Raw genomic sequence first — 26,004 nt, 5'->3', positions numbered from 1 at the left:
AGCTGATATATACATACGGGTGCATTTTACATCATAAGAAATAATAAATTAACCACGGAAATGAATGATAGCAAATGCTAATTCTTCATGAGGAATGATAACACATAATTTAGAAGACAGACCTAAAAGTTACAAACTGTGCACAGTAAAACAACAACAACAACTATGCCTCAGTCCCAAACAAATTGTGCACAGTAATCAGCTTAAATCATTTTTGCAATCATCTAGGACTAATCTCTACACAGTTGGTGAACATATCAAGCTCATAATGAAAGGTTTCTGAAACTTGGCAGCTTCATGTTAATCCTGCTTCTTTACGGAGAGACCCAACTGCATTCCTACAGATACCAAGGTCTCAAGTGATCTTGCACTATTTTCCAAGAGATCCTCGTCTATCTTTATGGAATCCTGTACATTTCCACAGATCAGATGAAATGCATATCACTAAACAACAGCAGGATAGTAGTTTCATAAAATAAAATATTTCCATATTTTTGCTTACTACTCCCTCTAAGGAATGGCGCTTCCAAATGTACAACTAGATGGGACGCAACTCACAAAAAAGAGGGAAGGTAAGGGTGATGAATTCTATGTATAGATACACAAAATATCTAATGTGGAGTGAACATTGTGAGCTGGCTAATCTTATGAGGCAAGTAATTCACCATCAATACCTAAAAAGTTTTTTGTAATTACTGTAAACGAATGCCAGCTTCTGTTGAATGTTCTCATTTTTAATCTTGTCTAATCTTGTGACCGCACATCCATCATAGTATTCGTATCTTTGCAACACTGACTTTCGAGGCCCAACATTTACGCATGTATAACATTATTGAACTTACAACCGTTCTATAAACTTGTGTTTCACTTTGGCAGGCATCCATCTATCACATAACACTCTGGACACACTTCACCATTTCAGCATCCTATATTGATTCTTTGTGTAATATCTTCATCTATCATACCATTCTTCTGGAGCATCGCGTCTAGATATATTAATTGTTTGCATTTACACCACAAACCCATCTAATCTCATATCAACTTTACCCTTATGTTGGCTAAACTTGAGCGCATATATTCAGTCTTACTTTCACTTATCTTAAAACACTTTCTTTTAGAGTGCTTCTCCATAACGCATGCTTTTGGTTGACACTGTCGTTGGTTTTTTCAGTTAGCACAATATCGTATGCATATAGCATACAACATATGACCTCATCATGTATGGTATTAGTTAGCTCATCGATAACTTGTTTAAGCAAGTAAGGGCTCAGTTCTGATCCCTGGTGTAAACTCACGGTTACAGAAAAATATTTTGTGTCTCCAACTGTGATCTCACACTAGTGATGGCTCCTTTTATACACATCCTTTATGGAAACATAAAATATATATTAGTGGGAAAAAAAATTATGACACGTGAAACTGAAATAGATGTTTCAAAAATACACTGTTTATACAATGAACCAAATATTCCTCTAATGCATATTCACTAAATTATTCAGTGATTATCATTGTTACAATCCACATATTATAATCCATGTATAAGTTGTTTGTGAACCAAATCACCCTAAATTATTAGACACTTTTGGAATACAGGGCACGTATATAGTCATCTCTTATAGCTTAAAGTTAACCCATGTAGTTCTACAAGAGGATGATCAGAAATATTTACCCATAGAAGAGTCCAGAGAGTCTTAAATTACCAGAGGCGCTGGACAGGATTCCAAGTAGAACCTACTCTCTCTCTCTCTCTCTCTCTCTCTCTCTCTCTCTCTCTCTCTCTCTCTCTCTTTTCCTTTTTGTTTTTCTTGCAGCAGTCGCCTAAACCTTACATTTTTTTTGAGAACCAGTCACCTAAACCTTACATATATCTTCGAAACGTCGCACCAACTTATACCAGTTCCAAGTTATGGAATTTTTCCTTCTTTCTTTATATTAGTGAAAATTATGGATCTATTAGTCATTGTTATATCCCACATCCGTTGGGGATTTAAAAATGAGTCTCCTTATATGGTCTTCGGAAATCCTCGCCTCAGGAGCTAGCGTTTGGGGTTGAGATAGGTCCAAGATCTATTTTTATCAGTCATTAATTCAATATGATAAAAACATAACACCTTCCAATAAGCAATGCTATCTCGCAGAGGTATTATTCAATACTGACTAAACTAAATTAGAACCTAAGCAGCTGGACATTTTATTTATTCTCATACATGTATTGAAAAGACCAAAGTGGTGTTGTGTTAACAGACAAACTAATCTCCATATCTTCTATTGCAAAATAGATTACTCACATTGGTTTTCTAAATCCTAGTGGCAGTTTATAAACTCTTTAAACCCATATTTCCTATGATGACAACTCTTTGGCTCAAGCCAAATCGTTCAACTTAGTGGTAGCAAAATGGATAGAAAAAACGGTTACCCATCCATATTATCCGTTAAAAATGGGTTGGATAATGAACATTTTAAAAATGGCTCAAATATGGATAAGATCTATAATATCCACTTAAAAAATAGATAACCAATGGGTTTAACTTTTACATTTGCACCGACTCAAATTGGGGGTTACTCAAGTTCAGGAGACTAAAAATTCTCCCAAAAGTGATCAGATTCAAGAAGTCATAGATAATATCGATATCCACATTATCCGTCGGCTAACCCATCTTCTCCCGTATTAAATATGGGTCGCATCGGATAATTTATCCATTTTTGCATTACCCGTTTTCGACCTACCCTTATCCGACCCGACCCGCCTGTTTGTCACCTCTAGTTCAACTAAACATACATGTTGAACTCTAAGGATATGCATTGAGATATCACCACGATTGTCTGTGCCCAAAATGAGCCCACTAGATGGGCAGATGTTACTCTAGCAGGACATAAATACTTGGTATATTTTCCATGCTGGCAGAATACTTTTAAGTCTTTATGATATAAAAGAAAAAGTGTATTACCTTAGCAGTTAACACGAAGGGGTCGTTGTATAAGAATAGTGCTGAGTATCAGTAATGATGGAATTAGTTATGCTGAGATTATTTCTTATTCACTGTTTGGTTTGGTGTATTAAAGAATTGCATAATTTCTAAAGAATTGGTTGTTTACAAAAATACCCTCCACATTCTTTAACTTTGAACACTATTTTTTCCATGGCCAAAGCTTACAGAGAGAAGAAAGAGCAGATGTGTTTCTATAAAATATAGAAGGAAGTGTTTGGAATAGGTTTTGAGGGATTTGAGGGGAAATTATGTCTTTAATGTTTATGCAAATATTAAAACCCTTTGCATTGCTAATACCATGGTTTACTATGTATTAGTTATACATAGGACAATACCAAATAGGATGTATAACTAATTATTAGTAAAAACGTACCAAACGAGGGATTAGTAATGCACAAACCTGATGCTTGCATTATTTTTTCTAATACCTCCTACCATACGGCCCCTAAAAGCATGCCACAATATGATTTATATATACTCAAGTAATAGTAACATATGGGGATGTAAAGGTACTTGAGCAATGTTTCACATAACCAACAAAACCAAGGTTAAAAGCGATTATCACTTCAGGATTTCGAAAGGGAAGGGGGCAAAGCATTTGAAAAAACTTCAGATGATAAAAAACAAGCTTAAACATCATGAAATAGGCAAGAGTAGAATAGTTCTACAGCATGATTTCACAATGTAGCTTGCAAAATAGAATTTTCCAAGTCTTTTTTAAGTAGAAAAAATTGCTTGTACACCTACCTTTTCAAAGACACAAATTACAGTACTTCCACCAAAAGAAAAATATCCAAACTGCAATCATGAAAAAGGAATATGAATTAGACATCAAACAGGATAATTTAATCATAAGGCAGCAAAAGTCCCACGTCATAAGTACTGTACCTCATCCCCTTTCTTAACATAGTCACCCTCCTTTCTGGAGAAATTAATGCTGCCAACCATTGTTGCTCCAATTGCAACAAATGCAACCTGCAGTCAATTAAGCAAAGCTTCTTTCACCAAATTGAGCATAATAAGACACAGTAAGGGAATAGAGTTCTGGCGGAGGCTAAGGCAGCATGGCTGGGCGTGAAGTGGTGTATTTCACAGGGCTTCCAAAACATGTCCCTTGAATGTGACTCTATGGTAGTAATAATATGATTAAAGGGAACACAAGATTAGCGTGGCAAATGAAGGATATTATTTTGGATACTAAACAACTACTTCAACAAGTAAATTTTGAGGCCCAATATTGTTTTCGTGAGGCTAATCAAGTAGCAGATGCTCTTGCTAAATGGGGAATTAAGGAGAATGAATCCATTTTCCTCAATCCTAGAGATCTGCCCAGGTGTGCGGCTGGACCCTATTTGATGACAAGGCCCAAATGGCTTCAATAAGGCATAAGCACAGGAGGAACATGCTGTCATAAGCTTTTGTTTTTGTCGCAGGTTTGTCTTGGAGAAATCTGATGTATAAGGGTACTATCTTGCATAGGATCATAGGAGTGTATAACTTAGATTATGAATCTTTGTACTTGTATATGGCCCTGGTTGTGATTACTGGGATCTCTGGGATCTTTTGTTGAACAGGGGCTAGGTTGATGCCCTCCCTCTGTTACGCTGTAATTTTTTGGTGATTAATATAAGGACTACACCTCCTAATGGAGTAAAATTGTATTTTTAAAAAAGGGCATAGAGTTCGATATCTTAGCCAACAATCTGGCAAAAGCAGTAGTTCAGAATGCTGACTCAACTTAGAAGGGATATTATCAATTAAGCATTATATCAAGTATTGTTAGAGCTCCTATAGACAGAAAAGGGAAGGAATGAAACTTTAGCGCGAAGATTAGTTCAACACCTTAGAGACTAACACGTTAATGACTCAAAAATAGCCTTAAGGAGATGATAGAGTGTGGAGTTATTCTCACTTGGAGAGTTTCTAAAAAGACTAGCTAAATTAATCTAAAAGGAAATTCAAAATAGGAGTCACACAAACAAAGTGGCCTATGAATCTGATAACTGTATCACTGAGATATGTGACTAGATCCCTTGCTTCAAATCAAACACGGCCTAACGAGAGAAATGTTGAAAGTTAATGATCAAAAACCTCCTACTGATAAAGAAGAGAATAGACGTATCATTCTGAATTTTCAGATATTTATTATGACCACTTCGGTTGGATATTTCAAAGAAATCTAGGTAAAAAAATAAGCATTCATCTCACAGACAGCAGTATCAGAATTAATTACTTTTAACTAGCATGGCTGATAAAGGATAGCTGGACAATATTAACAAAGCAGTACACAACTCTTTCAAGAAAGAAAGATTATGTGTGAAACTGGAGTCAACTGCATAAAATGACATACCTTCCCGAAGTATTCTGTGGAAATTATAGACACAACCCTCTTATTCTCTGTGAAAACATTGCAGTATTTGCTATTCACAGCAATAGGATTCACCTGGAAGAAAAGAAAAAGGGGAGTGGGGTGAGTGGAACAACATGAACCATTTAGGATTAAAAATTACTCTGATAAGGAAGCACAATTCGCTGCCAAGATAAGCTACATTTAAGGAAGCAATATATTTTACATACCGTATATAGGCATCCAGGTATTTCAATAAATTTCTCAATAGTTCCAGAGACGGGAAAGTGGAAACGATGATAGTCCTGCAGTTATTTGGTATAGCATATCCAAAAAGTGTAAATCAGAATAGAACAGTGGAAATTTACTTAATCAAAAATATTTTAATATTGAGAAATCATAACAGAAATATTTAATAGTGAGAAATAGCTCAAACAAGGAAGAAGGTTCACAACAATTCTACCTGTGGTGCCAAGCGAAATATCACTAGAGCTCCATTGACAAATGCACTGGAACATGCTTCATTCCCCAGAAGACCTTGGATGGAAAACTTTCGACCCTGAGGTAATCCATAAGATACCAAGGCAGTTTGCATCACAATGAAAATAAGTAGAAGCTTTTGAAACTTCTAAGATCTCGCTATAGGACAAAATGATTTAGCATTTCTGTAATGGACATTACAATACACAACACACGCCAAAAGGCGAAAAAAGAGAAGCAAAATAAAGCAATTCAGACAAATGTGAACAAGGGTTATAAAGTTTCTGCCATGTGGTAAAAAGTTGAAATATTTTGTTTTACATTGAACTACCGGATAGGATCCGCAAATAATCTGCAGTAAGTGATCTTTATAGATATCATGAGAAATAGCAGAATATTTTCAAGCAATAATGAAAAACAAACATTTGTTTACAATATAGTGGATTTACCTTGATCCAAAATCTTATACTATCAGCAACACTGTTGAATACCATCAGACGGCAATCAGCAGCACATACAGCAATATCATCACGTTCTATAAAAGCAATAGGTCTTGCACCAGGCTTCAACTCTCTAATGAAAAATTCGTTGAATGTCTGGAAACCAAATTAATGAGACCATTAAGCAATGATGCGCGATGACAGTTCAAACTTCATAAAAAATTACAAGATCAGAAAATTATAAGAAAAATAATCAAATACGAATAAGGAGCATTGGATTGATCAAGATACAACGCATCCTAGTGACAAGTTATCATCCTCACAGACTTCTACTCAATCTTCTTCTACATGTAATACCAAATTGAAGCATATGCAAGCAACAGACCATATTAAATTCATTCTTTTCATAATTCATAACACTGCCAGTATCAGTTCATTCTCTTGCAATCAGTCGAAAGACCTAGTTGGAAAATTCCCTTTTTCTTTGTTTTTCTTTTTGAGAGAAAGTAAAGTCCTATTTCTGGATAATGGGAAAGCTTCGATTTACAAGAAGCATACCAAATTTAAGTGAAGAAAGAAAGAATCTCTTTCAAATGAAAGCCCAAGTTGCCTGACGGTGTTGGCATACCTTAAATTGCTCCAACGGATACTTGACTTCATCCATATTTATTTGACCCTAAAACAGAATTATTGAAGTCAATCATAGCAGTTCACAAGAATAAGATAACTTTCTGTGTTCTGCAAAAGAGACCACGTCGAAAGACACTATACATAGATATTGCCAGGAATTATGGAAATTATAACAAATTCAAGCACAAAACATGTTCAGCATAAAGTAGCTATGCTGTCAAATCACCAAACAAATGATTTCCTCTTCAGCATCTGGAAATTGGGACTTCAAGATGATAATGAGGATAAAGAATTACTTCTCCCATTCTTGCGCTCCAGTTTTCACTCTCACAGTAGTCTTAGACTCTTAGTTTAGGCATAAAGGGATCAGGAGTATAATTCAAATCTTACAGTACTTTATATAAGAGAAGTAGGCCCAAGAATAGAGTTTAAAGTTGTATCTTGGATAAGTCTAGAAAATTTACTAGAAAAACATTGGTCCTATTTGACAATTGAATTCTTCTGCAATGATTACATACTAGGATTCCATACTTCAAAAGATCTTTTATGATCTATGTTGCTCGAACTTGGGTGCGAGTATCCGGTGCAGGTGCAGATCTAAAGGTCGTCGGATTCTTCATCACATAAATTTTAGGATTCAGGAATATGGATTCGAGTGCGGATACGGGTGCTGGGATACAACCAACAAAAATATATATTATGGCATATAGAGTATATATCTCAATTCGTTAAAGCTACTGAACTAAAAATAATAAAATTTAATTCCTTATAAACACCTAATATTTTATTCATAAGATATCTCGTGTAATAGCAAAGCATTCTCACACTTTATATAACTATATGTATATATATTACATAAACCCCAAAATCAAACCAAATACCCAATCAATCTATACTTCTCGGTCATAGATGTAGTCAAAGCACCCGGGGTAAGCTGACCAAATCCGGAGTTGTGATGCATTTCTAACTTGATTGTATAGTGTAATATCAAAAGTAATTAAGTGTTGAAGCAGGCGCCTTCCGATATGAGGAAGATGGACAAATTTCATAATAAAAGGTAAGAGTCCATTAAGGATAGAGGGGATAGCTTTTTGTACATAACACGTGGAAGGAAAGTTGCATTTAATCAAAGGACACAGCTTTTATCATTCAAATCTCTTCCAAGGGACCTACAGTTTATTGCAATAGTAGCAGAGTGTACAAATGGGGAAAGCAAAAGGATAATTATTTATATTCTCCAAAAACAAGAACTTCATGTCCAAAGTTGGCTACAAGACATTACAGCAAAATTGGTATATTGAAGAAAAGTACAGAATCTAGCTGCAGTTGGCTTAGGCTAGCTAGTGAATCTACTAGGATGAAAGAAGAATAATGTATAAGAAGAACTAATTATGACATCATAATTAACTAGGAAGAATACCTTAAAAAATTCAATGAAGTTAGGTATTTCTTTAGCAGATTCAGCAGAATCCATTTTCTTGCCCTGTTTTTCAGAGAGGCTCCGCAAGATTTCTTTTGCGCCTGTGCTAAAGTTAAAATGGTAACGATCAGCAACAAGAATACACAGCAGAAAAAATGGGGAACACAATTTATAAACTCTCATGACCTCCGTTCCACTTTATGTAAACTTTTTCGCTTTTCGAGATTCAAACTATGTAAACTTTGACCAACATTTTGAAATGCATTTTTTCAGCATATTGACATGAGAAGAATTGCAACTTATAGCACTTTTCGTATAGTTTTTGGATATCTAAATTTAACTTTAAAATATCGAGTTAATCTAATCCAATTTAACTTCAAATATTAGTCAAATTGACTCTCGAAATAAATTCGCATAAACTGGAACGGAGGGAGTACTAGATACTCACTGTACTATGTACATTTCTCAAGTTGATAGTATCTGATAAAGGAAAAATATGAGAGATAGATAGGATGATGGGAGAGTTCTGTATTATGAAACCAGCATCAGTTAGGTATATCTTTTTTCCCAGGATAAAGAGCACTTGTGGCCCATGCTACATTGAGAGTTTCGACTTACATGTAAAGCAATGTCTTACTCAAAATTTGCTAGAACTAGTTCGGTGGCCCCTGTGTTATCCTTGCTTGCACTTCCAGTCCTCATTTATCCAGAAGTGGAACTTTTGGCTCATTTTTTAATAGAACCGTTAAGAATGAACAAGAATAATTAAATCTGATTTAAATTCAGGGCAATTTATTAATTCAGCATACAACCGGAAAATAATATAAATCTGGATTTTAAGATAATTTTAACACATTTAAAATAGTCTTTTGCACGAACAAACAAAATAAATAAGCAAAAAAGAAAGGAAAAACTAATATGCATAAAGTGAAAAATAAAGTGGAAAGAAATAAAAAAGAAACACATGAAAAAGAAAAAAATTAAAACCTCAACGCTCAACCCAACCTTCTCTCCTGTGTTGCTCATCCCCATCCGCAACAACCCACTACTACCTGGACTTAATATAAATGCAACTTTCATTTCCCCTGATTTAAACAGTTTGAATGGGTGTAACACGAGTACGACTTAGAAGTATCTAGTGCAGATCCTTCAAACACTAAAACTGTAACATTTAGCATACTCCATTGCGTACTTATAACACCCCAACTGAATGTGTAGCATCTGTATCCCAAATACAATTAAGATTCCTTATCCACCCTAGCCCTACCCGTTCCTCCCTCACCAAGCTCCTCCACCATCCATTAACCCAACCCTCCGTCCTCTCAAACCCCCAACTCATCCTTCCCTAGCCAGACTCCCCGAATCACCCTCACTACCCTGTTGATGACAGAAAAAGCGAAGCTTGTTCTTATGAGTTTGCTTTCTGTTTGTTCTTCTGATTTTCCACTATGAGAGTTATCAAATACCCCTGATTTTTAACAGATTGAGATATGTATATTAAAAATGGACTAGAACCATTATATTTTTTAAAATCGAAGGCTAAAGAGCTACTTTGAGTACATGGGCCAAAAACTGAAACTAATATATATCATAGGGGCAAACTAGATGGATATCAGGATATTCATTATAGGCTTACATATAGAAGAAGTAAAGGGCAGCCAGGTGCACTAAGCTCCCTCTATGCGCGGGGTCCGTGGAAGGGCCCGACCACAAGGGTCTATTGTACGCAGCCTTATCCTGCATCTCTGCGAGAGGCTGGTTCCACGGCTCGAACCCGTGACCTCCTGGTCACATGGCAGCAACTTTACCAGTTACGCCAAGGCTCCCCTTCTACATATAGAAGAAGTGTTTATACAAAAAATGCGCACAATTGAGGATCCTTTGATAACTGATTAAGTCAAAAGCATACCATTATCCATAAGGCCAAGGCCAAATTTAGACTGATAGATAGCCCTCATTGACAAGACAATCTTCCGATCAATTATTTCCTCCACTAGCCTTTTCTTTCTGCGATCATAAACCTAACAAGTGCAGGATGCAACATCAGATGCCATCAGAGGACAAAAGCATGTTCTAATTCCCATCCTACTCTACTCAGAAATTACACATAAGACCAAAAGAAAGAGAGAACGATTCCAGTTGCCCGAGTTACGGGGTCATTTTGCCGAGTTGTTCTTTATGAGTTTTACATGAATGCAGTAAATGAACATGGGGAAATAGGTGAGCCCTCGGAGTGTGTTGGTAACTATTTTCAAGAAAAATAAAATGAGAAGATTCAAAAGAAGGCGAGTCTCAAAGGAAGAAATCATATAAGATCCTCGGACAATTCAAAGTAATTACTTTGAACCAGCAGTGGGATCATACACACTTCAGAATTCATAACAGAACCCTAAGGGGTCGTTTGGTAGGATGCATTAGGTAAAATAATGCATGTATTAGCTTTGTGTATTAGTAATACTTTGTTTGGTACACTTTTTGAACATATGCATTAGTTATGCAAGCATTAGCTATACACCCTATTTGGTATTATCCTTTGCATAACTAATGCATAAGAAATCATGGTATTAACAATGCAATGAGTTTTAATGCATGCATTAGCTTAGTTAAAGACAAAATTGTCCTTCAAAATTTATGCTTGATTGAAATATGCTATTATATTAATGCAAGTTTGAAATAATCCAAGAAAGTGAAACAAAATTATATCCCTAGTAAATAAATAAATACTTAGCATATTTTCTTTTTATAAATAAATATTGAGTTCTATACTACAATATAGGTAGACAAATCAAAATTTTTTTAAACCTTTTTCATATAAAAACATCCTCAACATATGTATCTTTTAAAAAGATAAAGTGATGGACTGGTTATGAGGGTATTCTTGTAAACAAACAATTCTTTTAGAAATTGTGCAATGCTTTAATACATCAAACCAAACAATGGATGAGAAATATATAAGCATAACTAATACCAGCATTACTAATACACCATATTCAGCATTATTCTTATACACTCTACCAAACGACCCCTAAATTGATAAACAGTGTGAAAATTACAAATATAAAGTTCCGAGAGGCTTGCACAAGAACTTGTAAGAAGACAAGGCAAGTAAAGTACGCATAAATGTCTTAGATCCTTCTCCCAGTTTCTATAGAAAAAAGGGTTGCTCCTTCCTTATATGCATACCAGAAAGGTGAGAGACATTTCTGTTGAGGGGTGGAGTGAGTACAAGAGCATACCAAGATATGTGATGCACTTGAACCAGACCTTAAACCGATATCATAAGTTGAGAAATGGGCCCATTCACTCAGTTTGAACATCCATCTACACAGAGTTATACAAGTATGTGAACTTCAACATTTCATAATAAAGTCAGCAGATCTCAAAAAAAAATAATTATATAATAATAATCAAGACAGAAGCAATTTTATTAGGAATTATTAGAACTCAGAACTGATGCTTAGTTCTCACCCACTTGAAGCCTCCTTCTCAGTCAGGAAGCCTCCTGTCATAACCTGATGCCCAGTCCCCTCATCAAAACACAAGGTCATATGAATCATGCTGTTCAACCCATCCGAAACTTCAAGAACTTGGCCACAAACTGGACAGCAATTGATTAGTGGTTCCCTGCAAGAAAAGAACATTGAGTCTACAGGAGAATAGAAGACCATGAAGCCAATGACACAAGTATCTATATCTGCCAGAAAAGAAAAAGTAATTCAATGCAAGTAATTGTAGATGTCATGTATCTTCACTTTAAGTTGAAGAACTCTGGACAAAAGTTTAGGAATGTCCAAAAAAAGATTTTGACAAGATGACATCAAATTGAAAAGTTGAAACTACGAGGAGGTTTCTAATCATCCCTATATAAATTGTTCTATGTGTCTCTAACTTCTACCCACTCCTCATGTACATTGTTAAGGATATAATTGGTTTCTCGTTAACAATGTTTCAGGCTACATACCACCATATAAAAGGTTTAAAAGACAACTGTGTTTCCACATGATAGAGCATGATATAAGAAGTAATCTCTTTTAAGCCAAAGTCAAGTCAAGGAAAAGGCACACGTAGGAACTTTTTGCTTTCATCCATTTTATTCCTTACTAACTACCTTCAGTTTACTTCAAGTGAAGCATCTAGATTTATCATACGTCATGAAGTTCAGTACTTCATCAGAATGTTCTCTTCTCTTTAGAAAAGGGAACCTTGTGCTTCTATTCTGTGATGATTGCTAATGGTTTTCAGTTTTCACTCTAAGCATATATTTATAGGGATGTTATCTTTAAGAAATGAAGAGCCTTGTGCACCTAATTTATGATGATGCCTCACATTTTTCTTTCTGCGGAATATTACTATTTATAATTTTGAATAAACCCATGCAAAGACACTCTGGAAACTTCATATATAGCAATTTAACTTTTCTCCCCAATTTTTTAGCCAGACAACCATGAATTAACAAATGGAAATCATTTGAAGTTTGCATATGGTATTAGGTCTACAGAATAGCTTTGTTATGCTCTGGTTTTGATCTTTTTCTGTTTCTTTTTCCTTCCTTTAATGAGCATAATAGCTTTACTAAAAGATTGTCACACATATTTTTTTTTTCTCACAGTTGTCACACACGTTGATGCCAACAATTAGATGACCAAGATGAATAGGGGGTTTACTTTTTGTATCACTCAGTATGTACAAGCAGGTACTTATGCCCATTTTGCTATATCAATAAAATCCTCAAAACTTATCAGAAAGAAGAATTAGACAAACATACATTGAACATTAAATTCTCGATTTTTGATCTGAAAGAGTTGTTACTTTTGAAGTTTTCACAAGTTCAAATGCGACCTTCTAGGTCTTAGGAAGTTTTTTCTAAATCCTGTAACTCGTTTAGTAAGGTGTTAAGGCGTGTTTACCACCTTTCGCTTTAATTAACAAAGACAGCGGCAGTATGAAATTTAAGCACAACATTGAAGGAAAAATGCAAGAACTTTCAAAATAGAGTTGCATAATACAACCCCAACTGGCAAGTGCCTTTGGTTCAATGGTCCACTTTGCTTGCCCTAGAGTAGCTAAGAATTCAAATAAATAAAAGAACTCATGTAGATGCTGCAGTTCATTAAATTTGAGCATTGAAGGGAGTACTACAAAAAGAAGTCACAATTTATTCCAGGCAGGCAAATTTTACGAGGCCTTACTTTTCATGCTGTATAGCCAGAAGGGTGGCTAGCTCATCCAAGCAGACAACACCATCCCCATTTCTGTCAGCCTGTTTGAATAGCTCCTCTTTCTGACAAACAGAATAAAGACTCCTAAGCTATGGAGTCTTCACAAAAAATACAAGATGTGCCTCGGTTTTAATAATTACAAAAATTGTATCTAGAATTCTTAGCTGGTTTAGGTGCTATTCAAAATGCATTTATATTATGTTGAGAAAAGGTCATTTTTGAAATAACAATATGAATAGGATGTGATCTGAATGAGAAATCAAGTCCAATAACATGTTGCATGAGAAGATCTATAAAAACTACAGTGAGAGCTTAAGATACTCTACAGGTGCGAACCCTCTCAGCTGCCAGCTTATTTCCAAACGCAGCAATCAGATCAGAGAACTCAGCCAATGACAGCTCTCCATCTTCATTATAGTCCTGCAAAGAGCAACAACTCTCTAATAACTAATTCATAAGTCATCTCATTACCAAATAATAATAACTTAATGACAACAGAGAAGCAAAACCGAGATTGTGTATATTATTACAAACTTCGGAAACAGCCTCTCTATCTCTATGAGGTAGGGGTAAGGTCTGCGTACACACTACCCTCCCCATACCCCATTTATGGGATCAAACTGGGTTTGTTGTTGTTGTTGTATTACAAACTGAAAAAATCATTCACATATTGTAAACAGATGAAAGTTCTATTGTTTTTTTCTGAGTTCTGACCAGATTGACCAAATAATGCACTCCTTTCTTGCTGTTAGTGTGTGATATGCAATAGGATGATCTTGATAAGAAAAAGGAAAGAGAAAAGATTGAAACAGTTCGTTTTAAATAATCAAGAAACGAGAAAGAAAAGATTGAACAAGGGACACGCCTATATAGGTGAGACAGAAATTCTAGCCAGCTTATACTGCAAATTGTTTTCAGAAGGATCCACTAAGAGAACTCTTTCATCTAGAATGAGGGCGGTAGGTAAAATTTTCACATACCACTATAGATAAGATGCGCCGAACAAAGCTTTTCTCAGTGTCAACAGGGTCCTGCCAATAAAATTTAATCACATATTTGAGATCATAGCCGGTAGCAACCTACTATAAGCAATTAAAAGTAGATCCTCCCCGGTGCATACGAACCTCGATGCAACATGAAATAGATATACGGCCAACAGTTGATGAGGATGATGGGTCTAACAAGTCAAAAACCTCAGTATCAGAACTGGAATCCTGCAAGATAAGTTATTCACTTAGCATTGGGCTAAGAGTTGATCTGAAATGGAGATGGAAAACCTAATTTCATGACTAGGGACTTGGCCACACTAAGCAATCCAAGTTTGGACTTACAATTCAGCAGACATAGATTAACCACGAAAAATGCAGGATACATCTGGAAGCATAGTATCATTTAAGTAGATCCCTCTGACAACAGAATAACTTTCTCCAAGTAGAGGAAAGGTGCAACTATTGCAAACTAAGGAATGCAGCTCCAAACACGACATCAACATTTTTGACAAGCCAACGAGTTTCTGTTGATCTTTATGAGTAAAATCTTCTAAAATCATCATTTTACGAAACTACATCATTCTCGATATTAACATCCCTCTTCTTGCATTGGTAGACATCCTATTTCTGAACATATGAGACTCGGAGGCCTTATCCAAACGCATGATGAAAGTAACTGCTGTTTGAAGTGGTAACATTTAAAATGCTACTAAATCCAAGCATAGTGAAGGCCATGTTGCTTCCATTTTTGGATTTTTTGGTCAAGCGAATTGCTTTAAACAAGTTTTTCCAAATTCCTAGGACTTGTCAACAAAGACCACCTTTTGTCCACCTCTCATCGTAGCTAACATTAAATGGGGAAATACACAATTGATATAGGGCACAATCATAAAGAAGCTTAGATCAGTAAACTTTATCGGAAAGGATGATTCAAAATCTTTTTCAACATTGTTAAGTGAGTATAACTTGAGGAACGTGTCCTTAACAAGTGGATTTGGCATCTCTTCGACAGATGTTTTAGTCTTCTCTTTTACATGACCCTTTTAGGCAAAAAAAAGGAAGAACTGAAATGTCATTCTGTCAAAACTGTAACTCAAATGAGATGATTATTACAAACAAGAAAAACCCAAAACTTGCAGGGTTACATTACAAACAGTTATTCCTTAGTTAGCAACATAAACATGACATAAGTGCCACTTGTTGCAGATATTTTGTTTCAATCACAAAAGCAACTCACCTGAGAAAGGAATTCAAGTAGATCTATCTCACAGTAACCAATCAGATTGTTCTTGGAAAGCCTGTTGGTCTGTAACATGGATGAAATAAATCAATGGTGAGTAATTTTTGAGAATTTTCTCTTTCTATTATATTTTTTTCTCTTTTCATAATGACTCATAGGATAAAACCAGTATTGGCATTTCAAAGTACAACATCAAGAAAGATGAAAATTAAACAACATTATCTTCCTCATGAGGTCTTAAGGAACAGGATTTGGAACAAAAATTCGACAAAGAGCTTTCTGCTTCCAAATATATCAAGATAAAGGAGAGGCTTAATCTTTCCCCTGAGAACTGTATATAAAATCCCAGGAAGCTGTAGGGCTACGTATTCATGGATGATTCGGTACGATAGAAAGCATATATCCTAACTTTTGTTTTTACCGATAACTTTCTCAACATGAGACCATGATGATCGGAAATTTTCAAACTCTTCAATTCAACTTCTTGAGACCTAACATGGTCAAACATGAAATATATAAACATTGAGGATGCTCTTTGATGCATTGCAGCACCTAGGTTGGACATCCAACACTAGGTTTAGCTTTTATAACTTAATGAGGTATATTGTATTATACAAAGTTTTTCACCATCAAGGAAATGCAAAGCACAAGAGATAAATTTCACAGCCATCAGTACTACGCACCTCAAAAACAGATATTCTTGCAATATGGGCTCCATGTCTTTCCAAAAGAAGCTTTTTTTCCTATAGGAATCAAGATTGAATAATATCAGCAAAAGCTCATGACAGAAATAGCTCATAAATTACTGTTAAAGAAAAACTAAAGAAGGTCAAAAATAGCTTCTGGAACTTGTCATTATCCTCTCTAGAATTTGGGTGTGTTAGAAATATACTAAGTGTCCCATCAGGTGTATACGAGCATCAAAAGGGTTTACAAAAATTTGGGCTATTCACACATTGCCTGAAAGTTTTTGCTTCGATGCTAAATTCTTAATCAATTTCATTCTGAGCTCCATTGTAGAATTCGGACCTAACCATTAAGCACATGGCATCACAATAAACTTTGATAAGCTTGTCGTTTCACCTTTAATTTCAATTTCACATGTGAACCCTAGCACATATGGAAAGTTGATAGAGATATACAATGTCCGACTCACATCAGATGTAGTTCGAGAGGAGGTAGACATGCTTCCAAAAGAACTCATAGAGATCTTGGGCTATTCACTCATTTCTTAAGATTTTACCTGAATGATCAGGTTTTCTCACAGAGAGCATAACCAAGAATAAAACACCCTAATGCAATGAGATGGATCAACCAAGATTAGTGTGTACAAGAAGATCAGAATGAATATCCCCAGGATTGCAGGGTCAGTGCACGCCCAACTGTAACTTGCATAACTAGACTTCAGTTATCATGCCTTACTTAGCTTGACAAACGAAAGGTAAGTTAAGCATAGAAAGATCACTCAACGCCTACCCACAAGGAAAATTCTGCATGTACAAGGACTAGAAATCGATATTTCTATAATCGCCATAAACATCTTAAATAAGTACGTGTGTTTAATCAATGTGGGAAAGCAACAATAATTGTGGCCTAAAGGGTTTTATCTGCTATGTGTGCATATTATGGATTGATCATATTAAAAATATTAAAAGGAAAGAGAATATGGGATTTCATTGCAAATATATTAAAAAAATACAGCGTTTACTCACTGAGTTCCAGGTCGGCTTGTCAGTTCTGCAAAGAAATAAAAAGAAAAAGAAAAAAAAACATAATCAATAATTTGTGGTGTAAAAGTAGGGAAACTGAGCACAACTATGCCTTTTTTTCTTTGTCCTACATTATGAATGATTGGAGAAATGTGTCATTGACATCTCCTAGGCATGAATCTGTATGTCTTCTTCCAATTCTTAATATAGTAAACATGCAGTAGCTGATTGATAAGAATACCAAATAACAAAGAGATGGAGTACTTCTGTGCATATCATACTTGGCATATTATCATTTTCTGAAGAAATACTGATCCAAAGCAAGAAATATTCCAAAGATAACAATAATCTTCGAGAATGTATAAATTATGTTACAGAACTACACAGAGCACATCAAGCGAATAACGCTCTGAACTGTTTTAAGATAGCATGCACAAGTTCGCCAGTTGCAATTCCAAATGAAACTTTACTTTTCATGTCTGTTACTATCAGTGCATTTTGAAGTATCCCAGGCAGGTATTAAGAACCTAGTCAAAGTTCTAGCTCTTTCTAATTTACACAGTTGTCTGGCTCCAGCAAAATAAGACCCATAGGTAAACTCAAAATTTCTACATAACTAACATGCTCACATCTCAAAAGCAGTTTTGTTAAACAAAATTATGTCATAACTGAACTAATTCATACTATTTGTTTTTTATCTTGAAAACAAAAATAGGTAAAAGCTAGCTTCGTTTTTCACAAATTATCCTCAAATTGTTCAAATAATTCAAAGCAACCTTTGATTACTGTACCCACACCCAACATACTGAGCAAAAAATAGCATACGCAACCCCCAACTCCCCCCCCCCCCCCCCCAAAACCCACACACACTCAACTATAACTTTGGATTACAAGAAGTGGCAGAAGTGAATTCTCCAAATATTTATATGCAAAATACATGTTTGTATATGTGTGTATGTACTGGGAACATAGTTCAAGACACAAATTCGATACCAAGCAACTGTCTGCAGGCACAGGTACTTAACTGATCAGACACATGGGTGCGAAAAGTTTGTTCACCAAGAGAAATACAAACTAGCCATTTGTCCTTGAACTTCATCTCTGCCTGAAACAAAGTAATCACAACTTCATCCATAAGTTTCCAAAACTTAATAGACACAACAGGTATAACATTTACCAGATTGTGTAAAATAGTTCGGAAACTTTGTAGAGCTACATTCTGCATCTTTCAAAACTAACATAAACATACATATTGTCACACAAAACATTAACATATAAGTATTCCATATATGAGAGTAAGTGTAAAATTTTGTAAAAGTCACTGGAATTAATAAGAGAAAGCTACATTGTGTCTTTCAAAAATTCTAAATATTACATGCATACATAGGTATTCAATCTACAAATTTGTAACACTCTAGAAATAGAAAATTGCATTCTGTATCTATTCAAAACTTATATATAAGTATACCTATTACATTTGCCAAAATTTGCATAATTTTTTGCAAAAGTTGTATAAATTAGTTATCTTTTCAAACTTTAAATATATGTATAAATATGTATTCACACGCAAGACATGCATATACGTATTACATTTACCAGATTATGTAAAAAAAAAATTCAAATTCGTAGAGATTAGTTGCTGAAAGTCACTTTCTCATTCTTTTCAGAACTTTAAAAAAACGCGTAAATACGAATTCGCACGACCGACATGCCCATATACGCGTTACATTTACCATTCTGTGCAGAAAATTCAGCAAATATTTGTAGGAATCAGCTACAGAAAGTCAAACTCTGTATCTTTTCAGAACTTACGCCTAGCTACGAATTCACACGCACGACGTGCACATATGTATTACGTTTACCAGAGTGAGTAAAAAGATTCAATTTTTTCAGAAATTCGGTAGAGAAAGTTACACTGATGATCCGGATGAGAGCGATGCCAGCAAAATCTTCCTCCTTTAGGATTTTAGTGGTATGAGAATGTGAACCAGTGGTGTGAGCACGACTACGGCGACGGAAATGGTGACTGTGCAGGTGAAGCCGTCGACCGAGTCTTCTCATCCGCGACGGTTTCGAGCCGCCGTCAGCGGAATCGCCGGATGAGGAATCCGATTTCGAGCTCACGTGACCCATTCGATGTGCCTCTGGAATTGCCTAATGGAGACGATTGAAAAAGTAGTTAAACAAACGGAAATATAAGAATATGAAAAGATTGCTGAATTGGGTGAATATTGCGAGTATAGTATAAGGAGTAGTACATTAATGGTGGGAACTTTGACTAAGACCACTACCTTTTATCGACTTGGAGCTGGTGGAAAAGCTGACATGGACTCGTCTTTTTCCACTTTGGCTCTCATTGGCAATTGGCTACATTATGGGTTTTGCTTTTTTTTGTTTTTCCTTTTTTGGCATTACTTCTATTGACTATTGCCAAGCGGAATATCTTTTATTTTTAAAAGTATTATTCGATCTTCTTTTTAGATTATTTTACTGGAGAAATTATAATTTAGGGTGTGTTTGGTATAACGGAAAATATGAAAAATAAGTAGTAATCTTATTGATTTTCCGGTGTTTGATACGCAAATTAAGGAAAATAACTTCTCAAGAGTATTCATAAATAATTTAGATACAATAAACATGAAGCCATAAACTTTCGAACCAACAACCTTCCGAACCCACAAATATCATAAACTTCCGAACCGCTAAACTTTCGAAACTGCGAACTCTCGAAGTCGTAAACTTTATAATTTCTAAACCTGTAAACTTCCAAACACATAAATCTCCGAACTCATAACTTCAGAACTTGTAAAATTTCGAACCTGTAAACCGAAAAATGAAAAAACTAAAACTGAATATATATATTAAAAAAATTCCGGCGGAAGGGGGGGGGGGGGTTTGCAAAAATAGAGAAACAAAAATTAGAAATTAACAAAAAAAAAGTAAAAAGGAAATAAATGTTTTTTGGTCGGGGTGGGGAGTGGGGCAGTGGGGTGCAGGGTGGGTGGTGCAAAAAAGCGAAAAAACAGAAATTTAAAAATTACAAAGAAAAAAAAGTAAAAAAAAAAATTGTGCGGGGTGAGGGGCAGGTGGTGCAGAAAAACGAAAAAATAGAAATTTGAAAATTACAAAAAAAAAAGTAAAAAAAAAACTTTTTTTTGGCGGGGTGGGGGCAGTGGGGTGGATGGCGATGAAAAACGAAAAAACAGAAATTTGAAATTACAAAAAAAAAAGTAGTAAAAAATATTTTGTGGGGGGGGGGGGGGGGGGGGGGGGGGGCAGGGTGGATGGTGATGCAAAAAAAAAAAAAAAAAAAAAAACCTTTCTGGAAAGAGGGCGTGGGGTGGGGTTGGGTGGGTGGGTGTGGGGGATGGGGTGAGTTGGTGAGGGTGGGGAATAAGGTAGGGAAGGTTTATAAGGAGTTTTAGAAAATATTTTATCTTCTCTTCATAAAGAATACATTTTCCTCCAATCGAATGAAAATAAGTTCATAAGGAAAATGTTTTCCAAAACATTTAAACCAATCAAACATGGAAAATTGGAATTCGTACCAAATACACCTTAATGTTAATGCATGTGCAAAAATATTAGTCTGATTTAGTGGGAAAGTTGCAAAAAGACATGCAAATAAATTACTTAATTGTATCTCATATGATAATAGGGTATATCATCCACTAATTATCAATCATCTCTTAATGAGTAAGCAAGCTCGTAGCAAACCGAATTATAGATAATAGCAAAACTAAAGGTGTGCAAAAGATAAAAACCATTAATCCATTATCCGTATAAATGTGGCAATATTTTTCTATGGTTCTTAAATTCGTTATTTGATCACAAGTATTTTAATTGTGGGGACGCTCTCCTCCTACATGTCTACATAGGGACTGATATTGCAATTGTCAGTTACCTGGACCCCCCTATTGCAATTTCCGTTTCAACATTTCATGTTATTCCCCAAGGAATTATTGTCAAATGAGAGACTTTGACATGTGGGATGTTATCAAATCGTTTACCAAAAGAAGGAATAGAAAAGCATTCTAGTTTTCCTTGGGAGCTCCTTTTTGTGATTTAAGACAATCGAACACACGCATAAAAGAAAAAATTTATGTCAAACCAAGGCGGATGTAGCACACGAATATCGGATTCAATTGAATTACAATAAATAGTAGATCTGAACTCATAATTTTAAACATGCAATGATTTCAATGCTAAAAAAACGTAAAGATTGAACTCATAAAACTTATCCTAATTCTGCCTCTATACATAAAAGAGAGTTATTTGACATTCTAATTAATAAAATTATCTTCTACTATAAATAGTGCAAGATATTAATTCTCTTCAAAATGATAATTAGAGAACGTTATAGCCAACAAAACGTCAAAAGTTCGATGAAATGAAAATAAAGTCTATTATTTCAATTCAATGAAAGTTGAATTACTGCGTATTATTGGATATTTTGGCCCCTTGTTGGTTTTGGTTAATTTGTTAGTTCAACATAGCACATGAGGAAAATCCATAGTCAGGACTCAGGATTTGAAGTAAATTGAAAGATTTGACAGCCCCATTGTAATTGTGGCGAGAAAGAAGCTAGGGCCTGCTAAGGCTAAGCTAGTCATGAGCACTAATCATATTCATCAGCTAAATTAGTTACTAGTCCACCAATAATCCACATCTCTTCTGACTAAACTGGTGGTGCAAAACACTCAAACTTTTGTTATAATGAAAAGATTATTTATGTGAAATATGTTATGAAACAATTAGTGTGGGTCTCGTTTGTATTCTTAACTCCCACGACTCATGGCTACTACTGCTCCTCTCGGTAATACAACTCACTAAACCCGCAACTTTTCTCTATAATGTTTATATGTTGAAGGGAAATAGGAAACATTACCACCAATTATCCAAATTTGTGTTGTACAAATACAATTATATTAAATGCATAGGTGGCATAAGGTTTTTGGTCTAATTTGAGATAGATATAAAAGGAAAATATATATTGTCGGACTCGAACGGAGACAGAAAAAGACGACAAGAAAAACAGGAAGACACAAATTGATTCTGTCAGAGAAGAGAATGGGAAGACTGAGAAGTTCGCTACAAAAGGGACAACGAAAAAGTTAGCTGCAGAGGGGAGTTAGAAAAATACAAGGAAGTAAGCATAAATTTGGGTCCATTTGTTTAAAGGGTTGTTATTTAGAAATTAGTCCGTCCGTTATGTATTTCAATTTTTCAGAATAAAAATATTCTAAATTGCCATAAAGTTAAGATTGTTAGTTTAAAATTTCAAGACAAAAATAAGTACAGGCTAATCTTTGAATATCATCCCGAACACTAGGTAGCCACTTTTAAGCATGCTATTTAAAATATATCCACGGTTATAATATATTTAAAGATTAGCCAATTAACTCCTTCAGGATACGATGTCCTGAAATTTAAACCTCAAGGTTCAAACTTCGGGATATCGTATCCTAAAGTTCGAATATTATGTCCAGAAATTAAAAATTAATGTCCTGAATTTTAAATTAGGAGTTCAGAAATTTAGGACACTTAGTCCTGAATTCCAAATTAGCAGTTCAAAATTTAGGATACGAAAATTCAGGATACTTAGTTCTTAAGCTTGGACGAATTGGCTAATCTTTAAATACATTGTAATTATGAATATGTTTTAAATAGCAGGCTTAAAAAGTGACTACTAATGCACTTCGCTCAGGTTTGGCCTTTGGGTCATTGTCCTTATGATCAAATTAACTCGGGGGATTTGCATCTATACCCGCTTTTTGGGTCACGTTTTAACTTGTGCTCGCTTTGCAAAAAAAATTGCAAGCATACCCACTATTTCGCGTAACTTCAGCATACGGGGTTGAAGCAGCAAAGACAATCATGCAAAACTTCAGCATTCTAGTAGACGAGCCTGAAGTAGCAAAAGCAATACGCTGAAGTTTTTTTGTCCTAGATAAGATGCTGAAGTTATTTAGTTCATTTGTAAAAACTTCAGTACTAAAATAGCTGAAGTTTTTTGTCCTGGATTCATTAGTTTTGTCATAAAACTTTTTCAAAAACTTCAGCAGAAGATGCTGAAGTTATTTAGTTCATTTGTAAAAAATTTAGCACTAAAATAGCTGAAGTTTTTTTGTCCTGGATTCATTAGTTTTGTCATAAAACTTTTTCAAAAACTTCAGCAGAAGATGCTGAAGTTATTTAGTTCGTTTGTAAAACTTCAGCACTAAATAAGCTGATCATGAAGTTTTTTTGTCCTGGATAAGCTTTTTCACAAACTTCAGCAGAAGATGCTGAAGTTATTTAGTTCGTTTGTAAAACTTCAGCACTAAATAAGCTGATCATGAAGTTTTTTTTGTCCTGGATAAGCTTTTTCAAAAACTTCAGCATCGAAGATGCTGAAGTTATTTAGTTCATTTGTAAAAACTTCAGCACTATATAAGCTGAAATTTTTTTGTCCTGGATTCATTAGTTTTGTCATGAAGCTTTTTCAAAAACTTCAGCAGAAGATGCTGAAGTTATTTAGTTCATTTGTAAAAACTTCAGCACTATATAAGCTGAAGTTTTTGAAAAAGCTTTCTAACATACTAGATGAATAATCACCTTATTCTTTCATAGTGTATTACTACTATAAAATAATCAGATTGCCAACAATATCTAAATCATAAATTTTGGAAACAATAAACGTAAAAAGAACATAATTACGTGGAAATATTCACAAACTATTGTCTACTAACTTACATAATTATTTATAATTTATTTTTAAATAATCTGATAAACATACTTATGGCAATCATCCCATGAACTGAAGTTTCATAGCAGCACCAACAGCAGCAGAAGAAAGAAGAAGAAGAAGAAGAAGAAGAAGAAGAAGAAGAAGAAAACGAAGGAGGAGAAAGAGGAGGAGAAAGGGGGCTGAAGTTGTTTAAAAAGTGGGTACATGTTAAAACTTTTTAAAAAAATGGATATAGGTTAAATGGGGGCGACCAAATAGGGCGCCCGTGCAATTTTTACAATTAACTCTATTCATATTACTATACAATTTCTTTATATTAATTAATCTTGATATGCATCCACTTATTTCAAATCTATAAATCTGTCTATAAACAGAAGTATTTTACATGTGACAAAGAGGTATTGGAGATACTAATTGCTTCTTTATGATTTTTTAGACATACATACTTTACCTTCCAACTTGTATGGAAACTCTTTTTACACACTTATTCTTTGACAACTTTCTTTAGACGCTTTAATTTACTAAATTCATGCCTAAAATCTCCATTAAGACCATTTCGTCATAGAAGGCCAATGGCACATGCTACTCACGTGCGACATGTGTCATAAAGTAAAAAAGAAAAAGAAAAAGAAAATTAAATTTCCTGCAACTTTAACATACGAGTACCTATAATTTTCTTATTGAAACAAGATAAAACTTTCAAGAAAATTACCATGCTGTTTGTGCTGCCATCCAATCCATTTATAAAGAGGTCCGCTGTGTCATTCTTCGAATATTTATGTTTTGGATTCCCCTTCTCTTTTACCATTTCGATTCGAGCCTTTTTCTGCCTGACTGTGAATTTGCTGTACCAGAAGTATATGAGTAGAAATAATAGCGAAAGAACTGAGAATCCCACTTCCCACCTCAGAAAAAAGTGAGCGCGTTGCTGAATTGTCATTATTACCAATTTGGAGTAGAACTTGCTTTTTAACCAAGAGTTTACCATATCTTGATGTTCTTGGAGTACCTAGATAACGAAAACATCAGAATGAAAGGGATCGCGCGCCAATTTAGATATGTAGCCGAGTTTGACAAATGAAAATGCAACGCAAGACACGACAGGGATCAAATCCCAACTAAGTAAAGAAAAGAAGCTGCTTTCATGTGTTTGATAAAGTGGAAAAGAACATATATGGAGGCCCAACGACTGGGTGCATGTGCATCTTCGGTCGAGTCTAGCAAAAGCTAGCTCTTGCTTATAATGAAGAACATATATAAAATTGGCATGAAAAAAATTGGAAGAGAAATTGATTTATCTGCTTTAATAAAAAGCATAGGGAGCAAGTTTGGGTTGCAAGGACAAGGAGATAACCTATATTATTCCAGAAATAACATCATTCAATTGATTTTGCTTTAGAACCAATGGAAACGGATTTTGTGAGCCGCAAACTCAAAGGTCATGAAAAATCATGAAGAGAAAGACATGCCATAGTAGGGACAAATTTTAAATATTGGATTACTTAAACAGTTAAACTTCAATAGGATTCGAGTAACGACTTTCACATGAGGTAGCACGAACATTGCGTTAGAAATATCCCTGTCACTTGTGAAATAGCTGTCTTTAAAGAGTATTTTTCAAGGTATATTAAAGGTATTAAAATTCATAGATTGCTATTGCTACATAGAGTTTAATTAGTTTCTTGGCTTCGGTCTTTTTTCCTTGTTATTGCTCCTACTTGTTGTCATTACTTTTTTTCATGCCTTTTCCAACTGAGGGTCTATCGGAAATAGCCTCTATGCCCTTCCAGAATAGGAGTAAAGATATGTA

General features: G+C 35.0%; 1 protein-coding gene across 4 annotated transcripts; it reads right to left on the bottom strand.

The window, feature by feature from the left end:
- LOC109213573 (phosphatidylserine decarboxylase proenzyme 2-like) lies at positions 62-25,629 on the bottom strand. 4 transcript variants are annotated; one of them, XM_019377396.1, is made up of 23 exons: positions 25,549-25,629; positions 24,907-25,203; positions 19,379-19,618; positions 18,490-18,569; positions 17,468-17,492; positions 16,439-16,498; positions 15,753-15,821; positions 14,651-14,740; positions 14,507-14,557; positions 13,848-13,946; positions 13,497-13,588; positions 11,776-11,931; positions 11,544-11,628; positions 10,217-10,328; positions 8,308-8,408; positions 6,886-6,933; positions 6,267-6,413; positions 5,801-5,896; positions 5,568-5,642; positions 5,341-5,433; positions 3,879-3,965; positions 3,738-3,788; positions 62-408 (listed from the first exon to the last, which is right to left on the bottom strand). In XM_019377396.1, exons 2-23 carry the CDS (start codon positions 25,180-25,182, stop codon positions 301-303), a joined length of 2,241 nt encoding a protein of 746 aa, XP_019232941.1. In that variant the 5' UTR covers positions 25,183-25,203; positions 25,549-25,629; the 3' UTR covers positions 62-300. The 4 variants fall into 4 exon arrangements, with proteins under 4 accessions (XP_019232941.1, XP_019232937.1, XP_019232948.1 ...); XM_019377392.1 differs by having other exon boundaries at positions 24,907-25,607; XM_019377403.1 differs by having other exon boundaries at positions 13,863-13,946; positions 24,907-25,605.

The sequence above is a fragment of the Nicotiana attenuata genome, chromosome 2 (genome assembly GCF_001879085.1).
Source record: "Nicotiana attenuata strain UT chromosome 2, NIATTr2, whole genome shotgun sequence".
Classification (NCBI taxonomy): domain Eukaryota; kingdom Viridiplantae; phylum Streptophyta; class Magnoliopsida; order Solanales; family Solanaceae; genus Nicotiana; species Nicotiana attenuata.
Note: the sequence above shows the minus strand (reverse complement) of the source record. Positions and strands in the feature narration are given on the sequence as shown.